Raw genomic sequence first — 18,721 nt, forward strand, 5'->3', positions numbered from 1 at the left:
TATATTATAGATAATAATATATATTATTAAAAATTACATTTCAATCATTTACAACAGAAAGCTTAAGCTGTCCATCAGTTTGGAATCCACCAATCACAATGGAGAAACGGAAAGAAGGCGGGATCGGAAGAGGACGGCAGCGACCGGAAGCAACTCCCGCTGCTAGTGACGCTTCGTGTTTGAACGGAAGGTAAGGCTCCATTTCCTCGCGGTTTTTTACGATTTCACGTATGTTATATTGCCGAAGTTTTGCCTCAGCGTCACAGCACGTAGTTTAAAGACAGTATTTGGAGGTTAGTCAAGGAGACGGAAGCATTTATAGCCGAACAAAAGCTAGCAAGAACGGTGGTGTAGCTTAGCCGCATGCGGTCCGCATGCGCAGTAAGCAGCTCGTTACTTTATTTCGTTATTTTAACATATTTCGTTCTTGTAATTGTTAGTGCTGGTTTTATACCTTGGAAACTACCCGAACAACGAGACATTCTTTGTTCAAGTACGTGAGTTATAACCTCGAAACCACTGCGCTGGGAGGCCATTGTGTGCTACTGAAGCTAGGCTAATAATGCTAGGCTAGTGACGCTGGCGTGTATTATACATGGCTGCGCGAGTGTGTGTTTATATGTATGTATATGTGTGTGTTCATATCTTAGTGTGGGTATATATGTCTGTGGGTTTATACGTCTGTGTATATGCGTAAATACGTATATATATTTTTCACTGGTTGCATACATTATGTATTGTATTTTTATATTTCAGTGTTCCCTTCTCCAGATTACAACGGAAAACATTGATCATCAGCATGGCTGTCAGACGGGGACACATCCGGTACCTGAAGGTACGTCTCGGGGGGGTGGGGTTAGGGGTGGTGTGTAGCTCTGCGGTGGGGGTAGTAGTGGTGTGTAGCTCTGCACTGGGTTAGTGGTGGGGTTAGTAGTGGTGTGTAGCTCTGCACTGGGTTAGTGGTGGGGTTAGTAGTGGTGTGTAGCTCTGCACTGGGTTAGTGGTGGGGTTAGTAGTGGTGTGTAGCCCTGCACTGGGTTAGTGGTGGGGGTAGTGGTGGTGTGTAGCTCTGTAGTGGGGTTAGTGGTGGTGTGTAGCTCTGCCGTGGGATTAGTAGTGGGGTTAGTGGTGGGGTTAGTAGTGGTGGGGTTAGTAGTGGTGTGTAGCTCTGCACTGGGTTAGTGGTGGGGTTAGTAGTGGTGGGGTTAGTAGTGGTGTGTAGCTCTGCACTGGGTTAGTGGTGGGGTTAGTAGTGGTGGGGTTAGTAGTGGTGTGTAGCTCTGCACTGGGTTAGTGGTGGGGTTAGTGGTGGGGTTAGTGGTGGGGTTAGTGGTGGTGTGTAGCTCTGCACTGGGTTAGTGGTGGGGGTAGTAGTGGGGTTAGTGGTGGTGTGTAGCTCTGCGGTGGGGTTAGTGGTGGGGTAAGTAGTGGGGTTAGTGGTGGGGTTAGTAGTGGGGTGTAGCTCTGCCGCGGGATTAGTAGTGCTGGTTACCTTAACCTGTCTGCTCATTATGTACTAGGTTGGTCTTTGCTCCACTAATTATTCAGTGTTTGTGTGTGATTATCTGAGGTTGTGTGTGTGATTATTCAGAGGTTGTGTGTGTTTATTCAGAGGTTGTGTGTTTGTGTGTTTATTCAGAGGTTGTGTGTGATCATTCAGAGGCCTTGCAGTGTGTGACGGCCTGTGTTTGTCCTCAGGTCTGTGAGGTGCAGTCTTCACAGAACGACAGCCAACACAACAAAGGAGCAAACATGAAGGTACGCTGGACCCCTTAAGACCCCCTCACTTCATCATGGGGGACCCCTTAAGACCCCCTCACTTCATCATGGGGGACCCCTTAAGACCCCCTCACTTCATCATGGGGGACCCCTTAAGACCCCCTCACTTCAACATGGTGGACCCCTTAAGTCCTCTCAATCTGTCCCCATAAACCTCTGTCCAACTAACTGCGTTGTTGTTCAGGTGGCTCAGCAGGAGTCGTACGATAACGGCTACGAGGAGCTCATGTCGGATGAGGCGAAAGACGCTAAGACCAACCTGATCGTGAACTACTTGCCGCAGAACATGAGCCAGGAGGAGCTGCACTCGCTGTTCAGCTCCATCGGAGATGTGGAGTCGGCCAAGCTCATCAAGGACAAGGTGGCAGGTAAAGAGCGCTCGCTACAGGGGAGCTAGGCTACAGGGGAGCTAGGCTAGCTACAGGGGAGCTAGGCTGGCTACAGGGGAGCTAGGCTGGCTACAGGGGAGCTAGACTGGCTACAGGGGAGCTAGGCTGGCTACAGGGGAGCTAGGCTGGCTACAGGGGAGCTAGGCTAGCTACAGGGTAGCTAGGCTGGCTACAGGGGAGCTAGGTTAGTTAGGAATAGCTAATGATGAAACCGAGATCTAGGTTAGCGAAGACTAGGTCTATGTTGGCATTGTACCCATATGTTAGCTTGAGGTTGCTCTATGGTTGTTGGCTAGTGGGTTAGCTCTGTTGGCTAGTGGGTTAGCTCTGTTGGCTAGTGGGTTAGCTCTGTTGGCTAGTGGGTTAGCTCTGTTGGCTAGAGGGTTACCTCTGTTGGCTAGTGGGTTAGCTCTGTTGGCTAGAGGGTTAGCTCTGTTGGCTAGAGGGTTGGCTCTGTTGGCTAGAGGGTTAGCTCTGTTGGCTAGAGGGTTAGCTCTATGGTTGGCGTATGGAAATGAGCAGTTTGATTCGTTGCAGGATAACAGTCTCTGTACTCTTATAGTTGTCCTGTTTTGGAAGAAAACCCCATTCTGTCTGAATCGTGATATTCCCTTATATCACCAAAGTACTACGACCAAGAGATATTACTACTATACAGCTGGTACTAGCATACAGCTGGTACTACCATACTGCTTGTACTACTACCGTCTGCCTGACCTGTACTCTGCTGGGTTAAGGGACTGAACACCTCATGTTAGCGGTGCTTAGTCTGGTGTTGAGGTGCTAACCAGTGAATCCAATGTCCTCTGTACTCTGTTACCTATTGCCATGGCGATGTCTGGCTTGTAGCATCGCTGCTACACAGATGCTAGTAGTACCGGCAGTATTCTTTAACGTTTTGTCTTGTCCGCACCGTTGTCAAAAGAGAAAGTGTTTTATTTTCATTTGGAACAATTGGACTGAGTCGTTTTCTGTGTTTTTACTGTTCCAGATGTCTTCAGCTTTCCTTTTTGTTTATTTATTTCGGTGTGTTTTTAAACCAACATACTGCCAGAAAATGTCATTTTGTTTTTTCTCCACTGTATTTTATTTAAGTTTTATTGTTAACGAGTCCGCAGCCAATCACAGGAGGAGGGGGTGTAGCGTAGAGCCCGCCTCCTGTGACCTGGATCAATGGTGTGTGCATGTAGTCACTGAGCGTCGCTCCAGCTGTTTGTTGTTTTGTTTTTTTGTTTTCCTCTAGGCCACAGTTTAGGCTACGGCTTTGTTAACTTTGTTAACCCTAGTGATGCAGAGAGGGCTATCAGTACCCTGAATGGCCTGAGGCTTCAGTCTAAAACTATCAAGGTAACGTCTTCTACTTTGTCTTCTGGTTAAGAGGTTGTGGATGTGCAGCCCGCTCACCAGCCCTCCGGCCGCCAGGGGGCAGCGACGCCACCACCTCCACTGCGCAGTTATTTTACTACGCGGATGTTTCCTTAAACCTTGTTTTACCACAACCGCCTGTTCACCTGTTTGATTTGATTTAATGGAAATATTGATTTGGGAAATACCTTTGAATTATTATGGGTAATGTAGATAAACTGCACAAATATTTTTTTACTCAATCTTGTCACCCTCTTTTTGACTGTATTTTTATTTATTTCCAGTGTTTTCTGCGTAGTATCATTTGTTTGTTGGCGGTTGAGTTCTCTGTGGAGGTGGACTAACGGCCGCTCTCCCCTCCAGGTGTCGTTTGCGCGGCCCAGCTCTGACAGCATTAAAGATGCTAACTTGTACATTAGCGGGCTGCCCAAGACGCTGAGCCAGCAGGAGCTGGAAGACATGTTCACACGCTACGGACGCATCATCAATTCCCGGGTCCTGGTGGACCAGGCCTCAGGTACACACCCTACCTGTATGTACAAGCCCCGCCACGCACCTGTTACACCTGTACACGCACCTGATACACCTGGACACGCACCTGATACACCTGGACACGCACCTGATACACCTGTACACGCACCTGATACACCTGGACACGCTCCTGATACACCTGGACACGCACCTGATACACCTGGACACGCACCTGATACACCTGTACAGGAACCTGATACACCTGGACACGCACCTGATACACCTGGACACGCTCCTGATACACCTGGACACGCTCCTGATACACCTGGACACGCTCCTGATACACCTGTACACGCACCTGATACACCTGTACACGCACCTGATACACCTGTACACGCACCTGATACACCTGTACACGCACCTGATACACCTGTACACGCACCTGATACACCTGGACACGCACCTGATACACCTGGACACGCACTTGATACACCTCGACACGCACCTGATACACCTGGACACGCACCTGATACACCTGTACACGCTCCTGGTACACCTGTTCACGCCACTTGCAGATACCTGTATGGACATGCACGTGAATACACCTGCGGATGCCTTACCTGTATACACTCTCATCTGGACACATACTACCTTCATGTACAAAACGTCTGCTCACCAGTATACAAACCTGTTATTATTGCTGTACACACCCCACTTACCTTTGAATGTTTAATGCTTTATTAACTTATTCCTGAAACCTTCTATTCTGAGATATTTGTCTCATAAATATTAAGTCAATGGGAATCCACTTGTGTCTATACATACCGAGTGTTTATACCTGAGTGAGCGAGATGCCTTAAATACATTGGCTGACTCGTCTTTTACAAAGATCTGCTGAAAGTTGTTTTCAAAAGAGTACCATCATAGTGATGTAGTGTTCACCAGAGCACTGTGATAGTGATGTAGTGTTCACCAGAGCACTGTGATAGTGATGTAGTGTTCACCAGAGCACTGTGATAGTGATGTAGTGTTCACCAGAGCACTGTGATAGTGATGTAGTGTTCACCAGAGCACTGTGATAGTGATGTAGTGTTCACCAGAGCACTGTGATAGTGATGTAGTGTTCACCAGAGCACTGTGATAGTGATGTAGTGTTCACCAGAGCACTGTGATAGTGATGTAGTGTTCACCAGAGCACTGTGATAGTGATGTAGTGTTCACCAGAGCACTGTGATAGTGATGTAGTGTTCACCAGAGCACTGTGATAGTGATGTAGTGTTCACCAGAGCACTGTGATAGTGATGTAGTGTTCACCAGAGGACTGTGATAGTGATGTAGTGTTCCTCGTGGTTGATGAAGCCCCTCCCCTCTGTGCTGTAGGCGTGTCTAGGGGCGTGGCCTTCATCCGGTTTGACAAGCGCTCGGAGGCGGAGGACGCCATCAAAGACCTCAACGGTCACGTCCCCCAGGGCTCCTCTGAGCCAATCACAGTCAAGTTCGCCGCCAACCCCAACCAGATCAAGAAGTGCCAGCTGCTGTCCCAGCTCTACCAGAACCAGTCCCGCCGCTTCGGAGGGCCGGTTCACCACCAGGCCCAGCGCTTCAGGTGGGTCGTACTTCAGCATGCGGACACTAAAATCACAAATGTGTAACAGTAAATTTGAAGTCGTAAATATCTTTTCCACCAGTGTAAACACAAAATAGGGGCTAAGAGTTCACAAGTCCTTTGTTACAGGTGCACAAATCCTATTCTGTGCATCAAACTTCAAAGAGTGATGCACCTGACTCTATTGCTTTAAATCATTGCAGCGCAGTTGGTGCAAAACACATTCACACACCCGTGTTTCATAATCTGAGAACATGTTCATTGAGCATTTTCATTTTCTTTTCATTTGGTTTTACGAATGCACAAATTTTGTGCATGTTCTGAGATTATGAAACACGGGTGTGTGAACGATTGTAGCAGAAGTGTCCAGTGCATGGCTCTGTGACGTTGTGATGCACAGGGTTTGTTACACATTTGTGACTTTAGTGTCAACATGCTAAAGACTTCAGCTACATTATTACCTTCATACAGTACCCCCCAGTACACTAACCAGTACCCCCACCAGGGCCAGGTAGGACCCACTAAACTCCCCCCCCAGTACACTAACCAGTACCCCCACCAGGGCCAGGTAGGACCCACTAAACTCCCCCCCAGTACACTAACCAGTACCCCCACCAGGGCCAGGTAGGACCCACTAAACTCCCCCCCAGTACACTAACCAGTACCCCCACCAGGGCCAGGTAGGACCCACTAAACTCCCCCCCCAGTACACTAACCAGTACCCCCACCAGGGCCAGGTAGGACCCACTAAACTCCCCCCCAGTACACTAACCAGTACCCCCACCAGGGCCAGGTAGGACCCACTAAACTCCCCCCCAGTACACTAACCAGTTCCCTGTGCCCCTCCTCCTCAGGTTCTCCCCGATGGGCGTGGACCACATGGCGGGCGTGGGCGGGGTGGGGGGCGTGGCGGGGAACTGCCCCGGCGGCTGGTGCATCTTCATCTACAACCTGGGGCAGGACGCCGACGAGGGCATCCTGTGGCAGCTGTTCGGGCCGTTCGGCGCCGTCACCAACGTCAAGGTGATCCGCGACTTCAACACCAACAAGTGCAAGGGCTTCGGCTTCGTCACCATGCTGAACTACGAGGAGGCGGCCATGGCCGTCAGCAGCCTGGACGGCTACCGCATGGGGGACAAGACGCTCCAGGTGTCCTTCAAGACCAGCAAGGGCCACACCAAGTAGACCTGTCCCCCCCGTCCCCCGTCCCCCTGTCCACCTGTCCTGTCGGGACGCGCTGTACAGACGCTTTGAGTTCTTTAGTTGTTCCTCGGTTTGCTTTTATCACCAACGCCCTTTTCTATTTGTTTGACGGACCGCGCTGAGAGTTGGGGTTCCACCCTGAGGGTTGTGGTTCCGCCCTGAGGGTTGTGGTTCCGCCCTGAGGGTTGTGGTTCCGCCCTGAGGGTTGTGGTTCCGCCCTGAGGGTTGTGGTTCCGCCCTGAGGGTTGTGGTTCTGCCCTGAGGGTCGGGTTCCGCCCTGAGGGTCGGGGTTCCGCCCTGAGGGTTGGGGTTCCGCCCTGAGGGTTGTGGTTCCGCCCTGAGGGTTGGGGTTCCGCCCTGAGGGTTGTGGTTCCGCCCTGAGGGTCGGGGTCCCGCCCTGAGGGTTGTGTTCCTCTTGTCTATATGGGGTTCCCCCCCCCCCCCCCACACACACACATCAATAAACCGTTTTGACTGAAGTCGTGTTTCCGTATCTTCTGACTCTGGAGGTTCCCGACCTATATAGTACTAGTACTGCTATAGTACTAGTATAATACACAGTACTGCTATAGTACTAGTATAATACACAGTACTGCTATAGTACTAGTATAATAACCTCTGGTCAGCTTACCCCCCCGCCATGGGGTATGTCCAGAAAAGGCTCAAATACAAAAAAAATGCTAAGTTTCTTGTAAAAATGGAAGCAAACGATCCAACACGTGACCAAGATAATCAGACTATATGCACATTAGTCCATTTGAATGGGGGATAACCCTACCCACAGCCCTGGATGGAGGCAGTCTCTGCCCCCCCGCTGGAGGTAAAGTGTCAGGTTTCTTGAAATATTTTTATTTTTATAATTAATAAATAAATATAACTATGCATGAGTAGACTCTTAGGTAAAAACATTTTTTTGATTTTGTTTTTAATTAAATAACATTAAATTAATCAATTGCTTGAATAAAGATTATAAATGGTAAATATGGTACATGTACAGTATCTTAAAGTGAATGTTTCCTTACACATTGCATCATGTAGCACTGGGAACATCTTGTAAGGGTCAAAGGGCCATGAGAGTATCAACAACACAAATGTACAACCAGCCTTGTACATGTCAGGGTCCTTTGTGTTTCATCTTTTTGAGGAGGCGGTAAATGGCAAAGGCAAAACCTACGAAATATAACATTGAAAATATTCGATATGTAACAATTGACGGAACAATTGACGACCTGCTGGTCCAGATCCTGGGCGCTAGACTACCTGCACGGCCGCTGGCTGGTCCACCTGGACCTGAAGTGGGACAACGTGCTGGGGAACGAGCAGAACCAGCTGAAGATCGTGGACCTGGGCTCCGCTCAGCCCTTCACCCCGGGCAGGCCGTCCACATAGAGCACTTCCAGGGGCTGGCTGAAAACAAAGGCAAGGACATACTGATATGTTTATGAATATCATTTTTTATATTATATATTATAGATTTTTTCCATGAAGTATAAAAGTTCATGAAAAAAATCACATTTTGGAATCCAAATTTGGAAACGTAAACTGACATACACTAAAACGGGTTATAATCCCATCTTTCTGTCCGTCACGCCTTCAACAGAATGCAGCAGCAAAGGTACGCTGACGGGAGATGGAAGGAACTAGCTCACCCTAACCAACCCCACCACATATTTTGATTCTCATCAATCGTTCACCATTCTCATTATCGTTTTTTTCAATTAATTTTTCTGTATCAACAGAAAAATGTCCTGTCGTGTTTATGAAGATGCGTTACGTCTGTCTGTCAGTTTACATTGTGCTTCCAAAAGCTCCCGAGATTCTGGAAGGAAACGGAATCGGACCGGAGACGGACATCTGGGCCATCTAACCCTGGCCATCATCATGTGAGGACAGAATCAAATCACACTCACTCACTCTCTCACTCTGTCTCTCTCTCTCTCTTCCTCCTCCTCCTCCTCCTCCTCGTAGGTTCAGCGCCGACGCTCCGTTCCACTCGGAGCTGGGCTGGGAGCAGGACCGGAACATCCGGAAGGGGAAGATCTGGTTCAACCGCTGCTACCCAGGTCTGCCCGCTGGGGCCATCAACTTCATGAAGAGAACCCGATAAAACCACGACATGATGTTTATGACCGAGAACCGCTAAATGTTTATGATCAAGAACCGCTAAATGTTTATGACCGAGAACCGCTAAATGTTTATGATCAAGAACCGCTAAATGTTTTCGACGGTAAATCCGATAGAACCGCTACATTTACGACGAGAACCCAATAGAACCGTGACCATCGTTTACGACGAGAGCTGTTGAGCACCAGAGGACGACCTCCCCTGACCCCTGACCTCTGTGCAGGGGGACCGCGGACTGGGGGTCAGCCCACCTCAGACAAGCTGAAGGCCTACCTGAGGGCGCGGCAGGCCAAGAGAGACCAGGTGTAGACCAAGCTCAGAGGACCCTTCTTCAAGTGATGAAGACGAGGCTTCGCTCACAGCATGCTGTCTGAATCCCAGAGATCTCCGGAGAAGATGGAGGTCATTGGAGGTGGAGGTGGAGGTGGTCCTTGGAGGTGGAGGTGGTCATTGGAGATGGAGGTGGAGGTGGTCATTGGAGGTGGAGGTGGAGGTGGTCCTTGGAGGTGGAGGTGGTCATTGGAGGTGGAGGTGGTCCTTGGAGGTGGAGGTGGTCCTTGGAGGTGGAGGTGGTCATAGGAGATGGAGGTGGAGGTGGTCATTGGAGGTGGAGGTGGTCCTTGGAGGTGGAGGAGGTCATTGGAGGTGGAGGTGGTCCTTGGAGGTGGAGGTGGTCATTGGAGGTGGTCCTTGGAGGTGGAGGTGGTCCTTGGAGGTGGAGGTGCTCCTTGGAGGTGTTCTTTGGGGCCTCATTGTTTCCTGGACACCCTGCCACCATTTTGACGCGTTCACTCAATACATGTTTATTTTAAATCTATGTTGGGTCTTAAGAATGGTATAAAGTATACGTGTATACTATTGGCTGTTTATGTTTATTGACATTTATCTGTGTGTAGTTCTTGCTTTGGCAGATTAATTGAGATCAGGGATACATATTTGGGGAAATAATGATTGGCTCATGCTGTGAGTGCCTATTGAGACACAATATGGTTCGTTTTAAATGTACTTACATTTCTACATGTATAAAGTGTTTGGGGGTGACCCCTGTTCCAGGGGTCTCCGTTGTTCCTGTGGATGTAAAGTGATTAAAGACGGATTGCAAGCCGCACCGTGCCTGTGAACCTGTGAAACCCCTTCAGGGCTCTTAATGAAACAAATGTTTGATCAGCGTCTCCTTGTCTTTTCTTCATCCTCTGCTCCATGCAAACAGAGTCTTGGCACTTGTAGGGACGTATTTTAAGTGGCGCAAACACAGTGATAATGTGTAAGGGTAATAATAGTTTTAGGGTATAATATTCGTTTTAGGGTTTTAGGGTTTTCTCTTTACTTTTAGGGTTATAGTTTGTTTTTTATATATGTGTGTGCGTATAGTCTCAGAGTGACAAAACTTCGCCCCTCCTGAAGGACAAGGGGAGAACTTCACTAGTTCTAATTAACAAGGAACCAACCGGGTGACCCTCAGAATACGGGAGTGTTTCATTCCCGTGTGAGACTAACTGTTATGATGGGTAACATACTAAAACACACACGCACACACACACATGCTCCTACGCTCCAGCCGGCGTCTCTTAAAAGATGCTATCGTGTTTATGTCCACCAGGGGGTGGTGTTGTGACACACACCTCACCATACACACACACACACATATAAAACGTAAAGGGTAACACTGTCGTTTTTTATCGGTCGTCGTCAAATAAAACATAAGGGGTATAACTTGTTTTTTATCGTTCGTCGTCAAATAAAACATAAGGGGTAACACTGTCACTTTTTATCGGCCGTCAAATAAAACGTAAGGGTTGAAAGCGTCACTTTTTATCGCTCGTCATGAAAAAAAACATAAGGGGTAACACTGTAATGTCTAGTATAACTTCAAAGGATTTCCTGTAGAGTTAGGGTTAGGGTTAGGTGCAGTGGCAAGAGAGTTGGTCAACACTGTAGACCCCGGTTCGAGTCCACATACAACACAGAGGCTGGTGGTGGCGGTGGTCACTCACCAACATATTCAGTTTGATTACAATCTATTTCTTTTACCAATTGTAAGGCCAAGCATAACTTCCGAAGATATTAAGTTATACTTGACCTTACAATTTTATTTGGTGGTGCAGAGGTATTAACACTCAGTGCACTCGGGTTCGAATCCCCCCCAGGAAGGGTCCTCCTCAAGAGTCAGCAGAACCCACCCGCCACCCCCTTCAAAGGTTTCGCCTTTCTTGGTGGCTCGGATGAAAAGCGACATTGTTACCCCATAATTTTTATTTGACGACGAGTGATAAAAAAAGGGCAGGTTCATTTGGCCGACCAATAAAAAGCAACAGTGTTACCCCTTAAGCTTTATTTGACAACTGTTAAAAACCTAGAGTCTTACCCATTATGTTTTTTTCAAGATGACCGATAAAAAACGACAGTGTTACCCCTTACGCTTTATTTGACAACGAGCGATAAAAACTACAGTCTTACCCCTTATGTTTTATTTGACGACTACTGATAAAAAACGCCAGTCTTACCCTTATGTCTTTTTTGCTGACGGCCGATAAAAAATAACCCTTACATTTTATTTAACAACTGATAAAAAACGACAGTTACCTCTTATGTCTTTTTTTTTGCTGACGGACGATGAAAAACGGCAGTGTTACCCTTTATGCTTTTCTTCAAAGCAAGCGATAAAAAGCGACAGTTAGCCTTATAATAAAATAATAATTTATTTGGCGATGAGTGATAAAAACGGACAGTGTTAACCCTTTTTGGAGACATTTTGATATTTATGTTTGCAAATTATTTTGAGTGATTAAGATTGATAACACTATTGAAATAATCATAACATTTAAGTTTATGAAATATGGTTTAAAAGTATGGTGAATTATGGTTTACAATTACGTAATTCTATGTTTAAAATCAGATTGACTGCCGTGATCTGTCTGGCCAGTTGAGCGTGACGTCTTACGATCTGAATGACAGATGTCAAATATATTGATAGGTTACCTATGACCAGGTGGAGCGGAAGTGGCAAACAATTTTTCAACCGCGTGAATGCGATAGGGACATCTTTGTTTGCATTTTTAGTAAGAAGGGAACAAATAAATCTATCTATATTTCAAGACGCGAGTTGTCCGGATTTATCCGCTCTCAGAAGCGGCCGCTGAAAAACGGCCGCTTCACCTCTTATGTTTTTGTTGCCGACGACCGATAAAAAACGACATTGTTACCCTCTTTATTTGACAACAAGCGATAAAAAACGACAGTGTTACCCCTTATGTCTTTTTTCCTGAAGACCGATAAAAAACGACAGATGTTTTTATGCTGATAACCGATAAAAAATGAAAGTGTTACCCATTACGTTTTATTTGCTGACGACCGATGAAAAACATTTACATTTACATTTACATTTAGGGCATTTAGCAGACGCTTTTATCCAAAGCGACTTACAATAAGTGCATTTGTTACAATAAGTACATTTGTCATAGAAGTGAAACAATATATCGCTGTCGGTACAGTAAAGGTGTTCATAGAACCAAGTGCAAGCATTACAATCGCTAGGCTAACCCATTCCCCGTGTAAAGCAGCGATAGCAGCTACTGTAGATGCTACACAATTAAGTACCTTCAATAAGTGCAGTGTAATAATAAGTGCAAAAAACGACAGTGTTAGCCCTTACGTTTCTTTATCACAAAAGATAAAAAGCAACAGTTTATTTGACAACATGCGATAAAAAACGACCAACAGTTACCCCTTATGTATTTTTTCATTAAGACCGATAAAAACTACAGTGTTACGCCTTATGTGTTTTATGCTGAGCCAACGAGATCAGAAACATCCGGCAGTCCATACTAGGGAGTTAGGTACAGAGTCCTGCTGTTTGTCGCTCACACGCGTGTCCATACAATTCCCCTCCTTTTGCTTCATAGTTACCATACCGAAATACTTTAACAAATAAAGTGAGTTAAAAGCGATCCGGATTGGACTACTTTCTTAAAGAACGCGACAAAAGATAAAAGCGACATTGTTACCACTTATGTTTTTTTCATGATGAGCAATAAACAGCGACAGTGTTACCCCTTAAGTTTTATTTGAAGACGACCGATAAAAAGTGACAGTGCTACCCATTATGTTTTTTTGCTGACGGCCGATAAAAAAACGACAGTGTTACCCCTTACGCTTTATTTGACGGCGATAAAAAAAACGTGTGTTACCCCTTATTTATTTTTTGCTGACGGACAATGAAAAACGGCAGTGTTACCCTTTATGCTTTTTTTCAAAGCAAGCGATAAAAAGCAACAGTTAGCCTTATAATAAAATAATAATTTATTTGACAACGAGCGATAAAAAATGACAGTGTTACCCCTTACGTTTTATTTGACGAAAACTGATAAAAAACGACAGTCCTACCAATTATGTTTTTTTTTGCTGACAACCAATGTAAAACGACAGTGTTACCCCTTATGCTTTTTTTCAAAGCAAGCGATAAAAAGCAACAGTTTTACCCCTTATGTTTTATTTGCTGACGGCCGATGAAAAATGGCAGTGTTACCCCTTACGTTTTATTTGACGACGAGCGATAAAAATCGACAGTGTTACCCCTTAATGTCTTTTTTGCTGACGGCCGATGAAAAACAGCAGTGTTACCCCTTACGTTTTATTCATCACGAAAGTGTTATTTTAAACACATAAGCTGCCCACACATAGCCACTAGGAAGTAGTATTGAACACATAAGCCGTAATTACCATACATAGCCACTAGGAAGTAGGATCGAACACATAAGCTGTAATTACCATACATAGCCACTAGGAAGTAGGATCGAACACATAAGCTGTAATTACCACACATAGCCACTAGGAAGAAGGATCAAACACATAAGCTGTAATTACCATACATAGCCACTAGGAAGTTTGATCGAACACATAAGCTGTAATTACCACACATAGCCACTAGGAAGAAGGATCGAACACATAAGCTGTAATTACTATACATAGCCACAAGGGGGGCAGGACCCGACATATAAGCTCCAATAACTACTCCAACCACAGATGGCAGCACCTTTAGACAGGTGAGGAGGGCGGAGCCAATACGACACATAGGCCACGCCTATTCAGTATTAAAGCAGGGCCTGGAGCCAACTAAATCAGAAACATCCGGCAGTCCATACTAGGGAGTTAGGTACAGAGTCCTGCTGTTTGTTGCTCACACGCGTGTCCATACAATTCCCCTCCTTTTGCTTCATATTTACCATACCAAAATACTTTAACAAATAAAGTGAGTTAAAAGCGATCCGGATTGGACTACTTTCTTAAAGAACGCGACAAAAGATAAAAGCGACATTGTTACCACTTATGTTTTTTTCATGATGAGCAATAAACAGCGACAGTGTTACCCCTTAAGTTTTATTTGAAGACGACCGATAAAAAGTGACAGTCCTACCCATTATGTTTTTTTGCTGACGGCCGATAAAAAATGACAGTGTTACCCCTTACGTTTTATTTGACTAGCGATAAAAAACGACAGTGTAACCCCTTATGTATTTTTTGCTGACGACCGATTAAATTACCACAGTATTACCTCTATTTGACGACAACCAATAAAAAGGTAAAGTGTTACCCATTATGTTTTTTTTGCTGATGACCAATAAAAAAAGACAGTGTAGCTCCTTACGATTTAGTTGACGACAAGCAATACAAAACAACAGTGCTACCCCTTACGTTTATTAGACAACGATAAAAAGCAACAGTATTACCCCTTAGGTTTTATTCGACGACAACTGGTAAAAAAAAACAGTCTAACCCCTTAAGTTTTATTTGAAGACAACCGATAAAAAACAACAGTTTTGAGAAAAACTAATTTTAAAATAACTGGTTTTACTCTTTAAGAGACACAGTCCAAATTAAAAAAAAAAAACTCACTCTGAGCGATTGAAACGTTTGGTACACACATATATATATATATATATATATATATATATATATATATATATTTGGGTCAGGTGATCCAAATATTGGTTGTCTTCAAGTTTTATTTGAAGACAACCAATAAAAAACGCCAGTCTTACCCATTATGTTTTTTTGCTGACGACCGATAAAAGCCACAGTGTTACCCCTTATGCTTTATTTGACAAGTGATAAAAAACGACACTTTTACCCCTTATGTATTTTTTGCTGAAGACATAAAAAACAACAGTTTTACAGCTCACGTTTTATTTGACGAGCGATAAAAAACGACAGTGCTACCCCTTACGTTTTATTCGACGACCATGCCTTATATATGTTTTGAGGACAACCGATGAACAGCGACAGTGTTACCCCTTATGTTTCATTTGACAACAACCAAAAATATTCTGAATAGTGAATTCTAGATGAATGAAAACAATGAAACAATATTCATAAACATTAAATGCATTTAGTGTGTAGATTTATTTTGGATTAATATCACAAAAGCCCATTTGCAACATATTTACAATATATTGTACAAAAATATGAAATGGCAGATGCTTTCTACGGCTTTAACAATGCTACTTGGCACATCATGCTGGTAACGGGTACATACGTATAACTGTCTATTAATACAGTCGTTGAAATGTGGATATTAATATTGATATGCAAACTATAAAGCGTGTTCTGTACACCGCCAGAAGGGGGCGCTTCTAGCGTGAGCGTTGGTCGGTCCGTTGGTTGTGCGGCGCGGTGCAGCCACTGTTAGAGAACGCTCCTAATACCCCGGTTCAGAACAGAAGAACCTCATTGATGGTTCAATGGAACAAAATCAGCAGGAAAGAACAATCCTGGTCGAGGTGAAAGAGGTCTCTCAATGTGTTATCAGAGCACAGGGGGCTTTGGTCGCCAAGAAGACACACACAGACACACAAACACAGCTGCTGGGTAACACCCCCCCGCTGTCGTCATGGGTACCACCAGACCCTGGGGGGGGGTGACAGCTGCTGCCTCAGCAGGGGTTCAATATATGGGGGAGGGGAGGTCTGTCTGACACCAGGCTATTGTTGTATGGGAGGGGACAGACATGTGTCCATATATATAATATATATATTTAAATGTATAGGTGTAACCTTACATGTATGCATATGCACACGTTTATATATATATATATATGTGGTCTCTAAAGGTTTAGATGACCTACATTAGCTCTACCTGGAGATACGCGGTGATCAGTTAGAGACAGACAGACAGAGGGAACTGGATGACCCTGGTCTTGGAATGTGAAAAGAGAGAGCCCCCCCCAACACACATACCACAGACACAAACACACCCCTCCCCCCGTCCCAGCCCTGCTGTCTGCGGGAGCAGAGCTGCAGATGGAGGGCTGTGGGAGGCCGACCCGGAGTCATGTGACCGTGACTCCTCCCCCTATGACCCTGACTCCTCCCCTGGGATTCCTGAGGGGGGGATGATGATCCTGCTTTAACTGGTCTCTCAAAACACACAGTACTGATATAGTACCAGTATAATACACACAGTACTGATATAGTACCAGTATAATACACACAGTACTGATATAGTACCAGTATAATACACAGTACTGATATAGTACCAGTATAATACACACAGTACTGCTGTAGTACTAGTATAATACACAGTACTGCTACAGTACTAGTATAAACCACAGTACTGCTATAGTACTAGTATAATACACACAGTACTGCTACAGTACTAGTATAATACACAGTACTGCTATAGTACTAGCATAATACACAGTACTGCTATAGTTCTAGTATAATACACACAGTACTGCTATAGCATTAGTATAATACACAGTACTGCTACAGTATTAGTATAATACACAGTACTGCTATAGTACTAGTATAATACACACAGTACTGCTATTGCATTAGTATAATACACAGTACTGCTATAGTACACAGTGTATGTTCTGATGTTTCCAAGAAGCGGCCCGCGGCCAACTAGGACCCCGGGGGGTGGGGCATCAGTAGAGGACCAGAGTAGAGAACCAGAGCACAATAGAGTAGAATAAATACTTTATTGTTATTGTTTACATCACGTGCTTAGCACCAAAGCGCGTCACGTCGGACGTCATATATACACGACAACATCACGAGCGGTCTGAACCCAAACAAAGAGCAGTCATCCACGTCAAGAAATGACGTCACCGGACCACCACACGGCATTCCGTCCCGGTGCGACGGACGACCCCCGGGACCACCGGAACCCAGCTCCGGTACCGGGGGCTTCTCCCGGGACCATCTGCCGCCTAACGGCGGCTCGCGGCGGCCACGTGGTCTCCGAACACTTCCGTGTTCCTCTGACCTGTTCCGGTCTGTCCTGTAGACCCGCCGGTCCCTGCGAGACTCGAACCAAACCCCCCTCGAGCTGGACGAGGGTCTAGAAGGCCGCTATGGCGGGAGACCAGGGCGGCGCCATGCTGCGCAGCCGCGGCTCACGGCGCACCTTCTCCTCTCCCGCCTCGTCGCGAGCCGCCGCGTCCTTACTCAGCAGACCGGAGAAGCTCGAGCCGAACACGGAGATCAGCCCGGTGACCGTCCCCTCGGTCCCGGGGCCCTCGGAGATCGGCCCGGTGACCGTCCCTCCGGTCCCGGGGCCCTCGGAGATCGGCCCGGTGACCGTCCCCCCCGGTCCCGGGGCCCTCGGAGATCGGCCCGGTCCCCTCGCTCCCTTCCCCCGGCGGGCAGGACGCGGAGGCGCGGCGGGTCCTCTTCGCGGGTCCGTCCGAGGCCTCGGCGCTCCGCCTCTTTCGCGCAGGGGGGCTGCAGGCCTCTTTCACATCCGTCTCCTGCGCGAGAGAGAACCCGTCCAGCGCGAGCAAAGCGCGCGTCGCCTCGAGGTCCTCGCTGGGGGTGTCCTCCTCCCCCCCCCGCTGCTCCGGTTTGCGGGGTCTCCGGTGGAACTGGGTCCGGGTGGGGGTCTCCCTGGTCCGGGTCCCCGTATCCCCCCGCCGCCTCCGCGCGCGCCCACTCGTAGTATTCGCTGAGGTAGACGTGGCGCGCGGAGCGCAGCACGAGGGACACGAGCAAGTTCCGGTGCAGCTTGACGCCGCCGCGCTGCACGCGCGAGGTGTAGATCTTCCCGAGCGAGAGGCTCATGACTCGGTGCGCCTCCACCCTGTACTCCATCGGACCCAGACCCAGGAGTCTTTGTTTCCGTACTTCCGGTCGGTAGGTCTCGTACAGTCCGTGTTGTGGTCGGTAATGAGGGAGGGACTATATCCGTTAATAGTCCGGATGTGCCGAGGCCGTCGGTGTCGTCGTTGTTGTTGTTCCGTCTACGGCGGCTGGAGTGAAGACTCTTCTATTTATAACGCTGCTATATAGTGACACGTGAGAGCCCCGACAGCCAATAGGAAGCTGAGCCCAGCTTGAAATCCACCCCGCCATTTCCGGGCCGGCCAATGGCAGCACCCCAGAGGGACACGTGACTCAGTATTTAAATACAGACAGATATAATAAGATATGATATTGTATGAATGGTAGTAAGATATAGTAAGGTAAGATTTAGTATGAATGGTAGTAAGATATAGTACGATAAGATTTAGTATGAATGGTAGTAAGATATAGTAAGATAAGATTTAGTATGAATGGTAGTAAGATATAGTAAGATAAGATTTAGTATGAATGGTAGTAAGATATAGTACGATAAGAGTTAGTATGAATGGTAGTAAGATATAGTAAGATAAGAGTTAGTATGAATGGTAGTAAGATATAGTACGATAAGAGTTAGTATGAATGGTAGTAAGATATAGTACGATAAGAGTTAGTATGAATGGTAGTAAGATATAGTAAGATAAGAGTTAGTATGAATGGTAGTAAGA

General features: G+C 46.4%; 2 protein-coding genes across 5 annotated transcripts; one reads left to right on the top strand and one right to left on the bottom strand.

Moving 5' to 3' along the window:
- Positions 1 to 140: 140 nt before the first annotated feature.
- Positions 141 to 7,292, top strand: elavl1b (ELAV like RNA binding protein 1b). Of its 4 annotated transcripts, none has more exons than XM_079740460.1 (8): positions 141 to 190; positions 757 to 835; positions 1,699 to 1,758; positions 1,964 to 2,147; positions 3,412 to 3,515; positions 3,897 to 4,065; positions 5,385 to 5,610; positions 6,465 to 7,292. In XM_079740460.1, the coding sequence occupies exons 2-8, from the start codon at positions 800 to 802 to the stop codon at positions 6,793 to 6,795; spliced, it is 1,110 nt and encodes a 369-aa protein (XP_079596586.1). In that variant the 5' UTR covers positions 141 to 190; positions 757 to 799; the 3' UTR covers positions 6,796 to 7,292. The 4 variants fall into 4 exon arrangements, with proteins under 4 accessions (XP_079596586.1, XP_079596589.1, XP_079596587.1 ...); XM_079740463.1 differs by having other exon boundaries at positions 3,897 to 4,050; XM_079740461.1 differs by having other exon boundaries at positions 153 to 190; positions 772 to 835.
- A 9,604-nt stretch (positions 7,293 to 16,896) lies between these two features.
- Positions 16,897 to 18,174, bottom strand: ier5 (immediate early response 5). The gene is given in 3 exon segments (XM_079740469.1): positions 16,897 to 17,526; positions 17,528 to 17,762; positions 17,764 to 18,174. Coding segments are annotated over 3 exon segments (747 nt in total). The 5' UTR covers positions 18,027 to 18,174; the 3' UTR covers positions 16,897 to 17,277.
- Between the last annotated feature and the right edge of the window lie 547 nt (positions 18,175 to 18,721).

Source organism: Pollachius pollachius, assembly GCF_949987615.1.
Source record: "Pollachius pollachius genome assembly, chromosome: 7".
In the NCBI taxonomy this organism is placed as follows: domain Eukaryota; kingdom Metazoa; phylum Chordata; class Actinopteri; order Gadiformes; family Gadidae; genus Pollachius; species Pollachius pollachius.

Bases quoted from the DNA above. Each gene is read 5' to 3' on its own strand.
- elavl1b (XM_079740460.1), top strand. From the start codon at position 800: ATGGCTGTCAGACGGGGACACATCCGGTACCTGAAG. The intron at 2,148-3,411 runs GTAAAGAGCGCT...GTTTTCCTCTAG, and splicing joins CATCAAGGACAAGGTGGCAG to GCCACAGTTTAGGCTACGGC. The intron at 3,516-3,896 runs GTAACGTCTTCT...TCTCCCCTCCAG, and splicing joins TTCAGTCTAAAACTATCAAG to GTGTCGTTTGCGCGGCCCAG.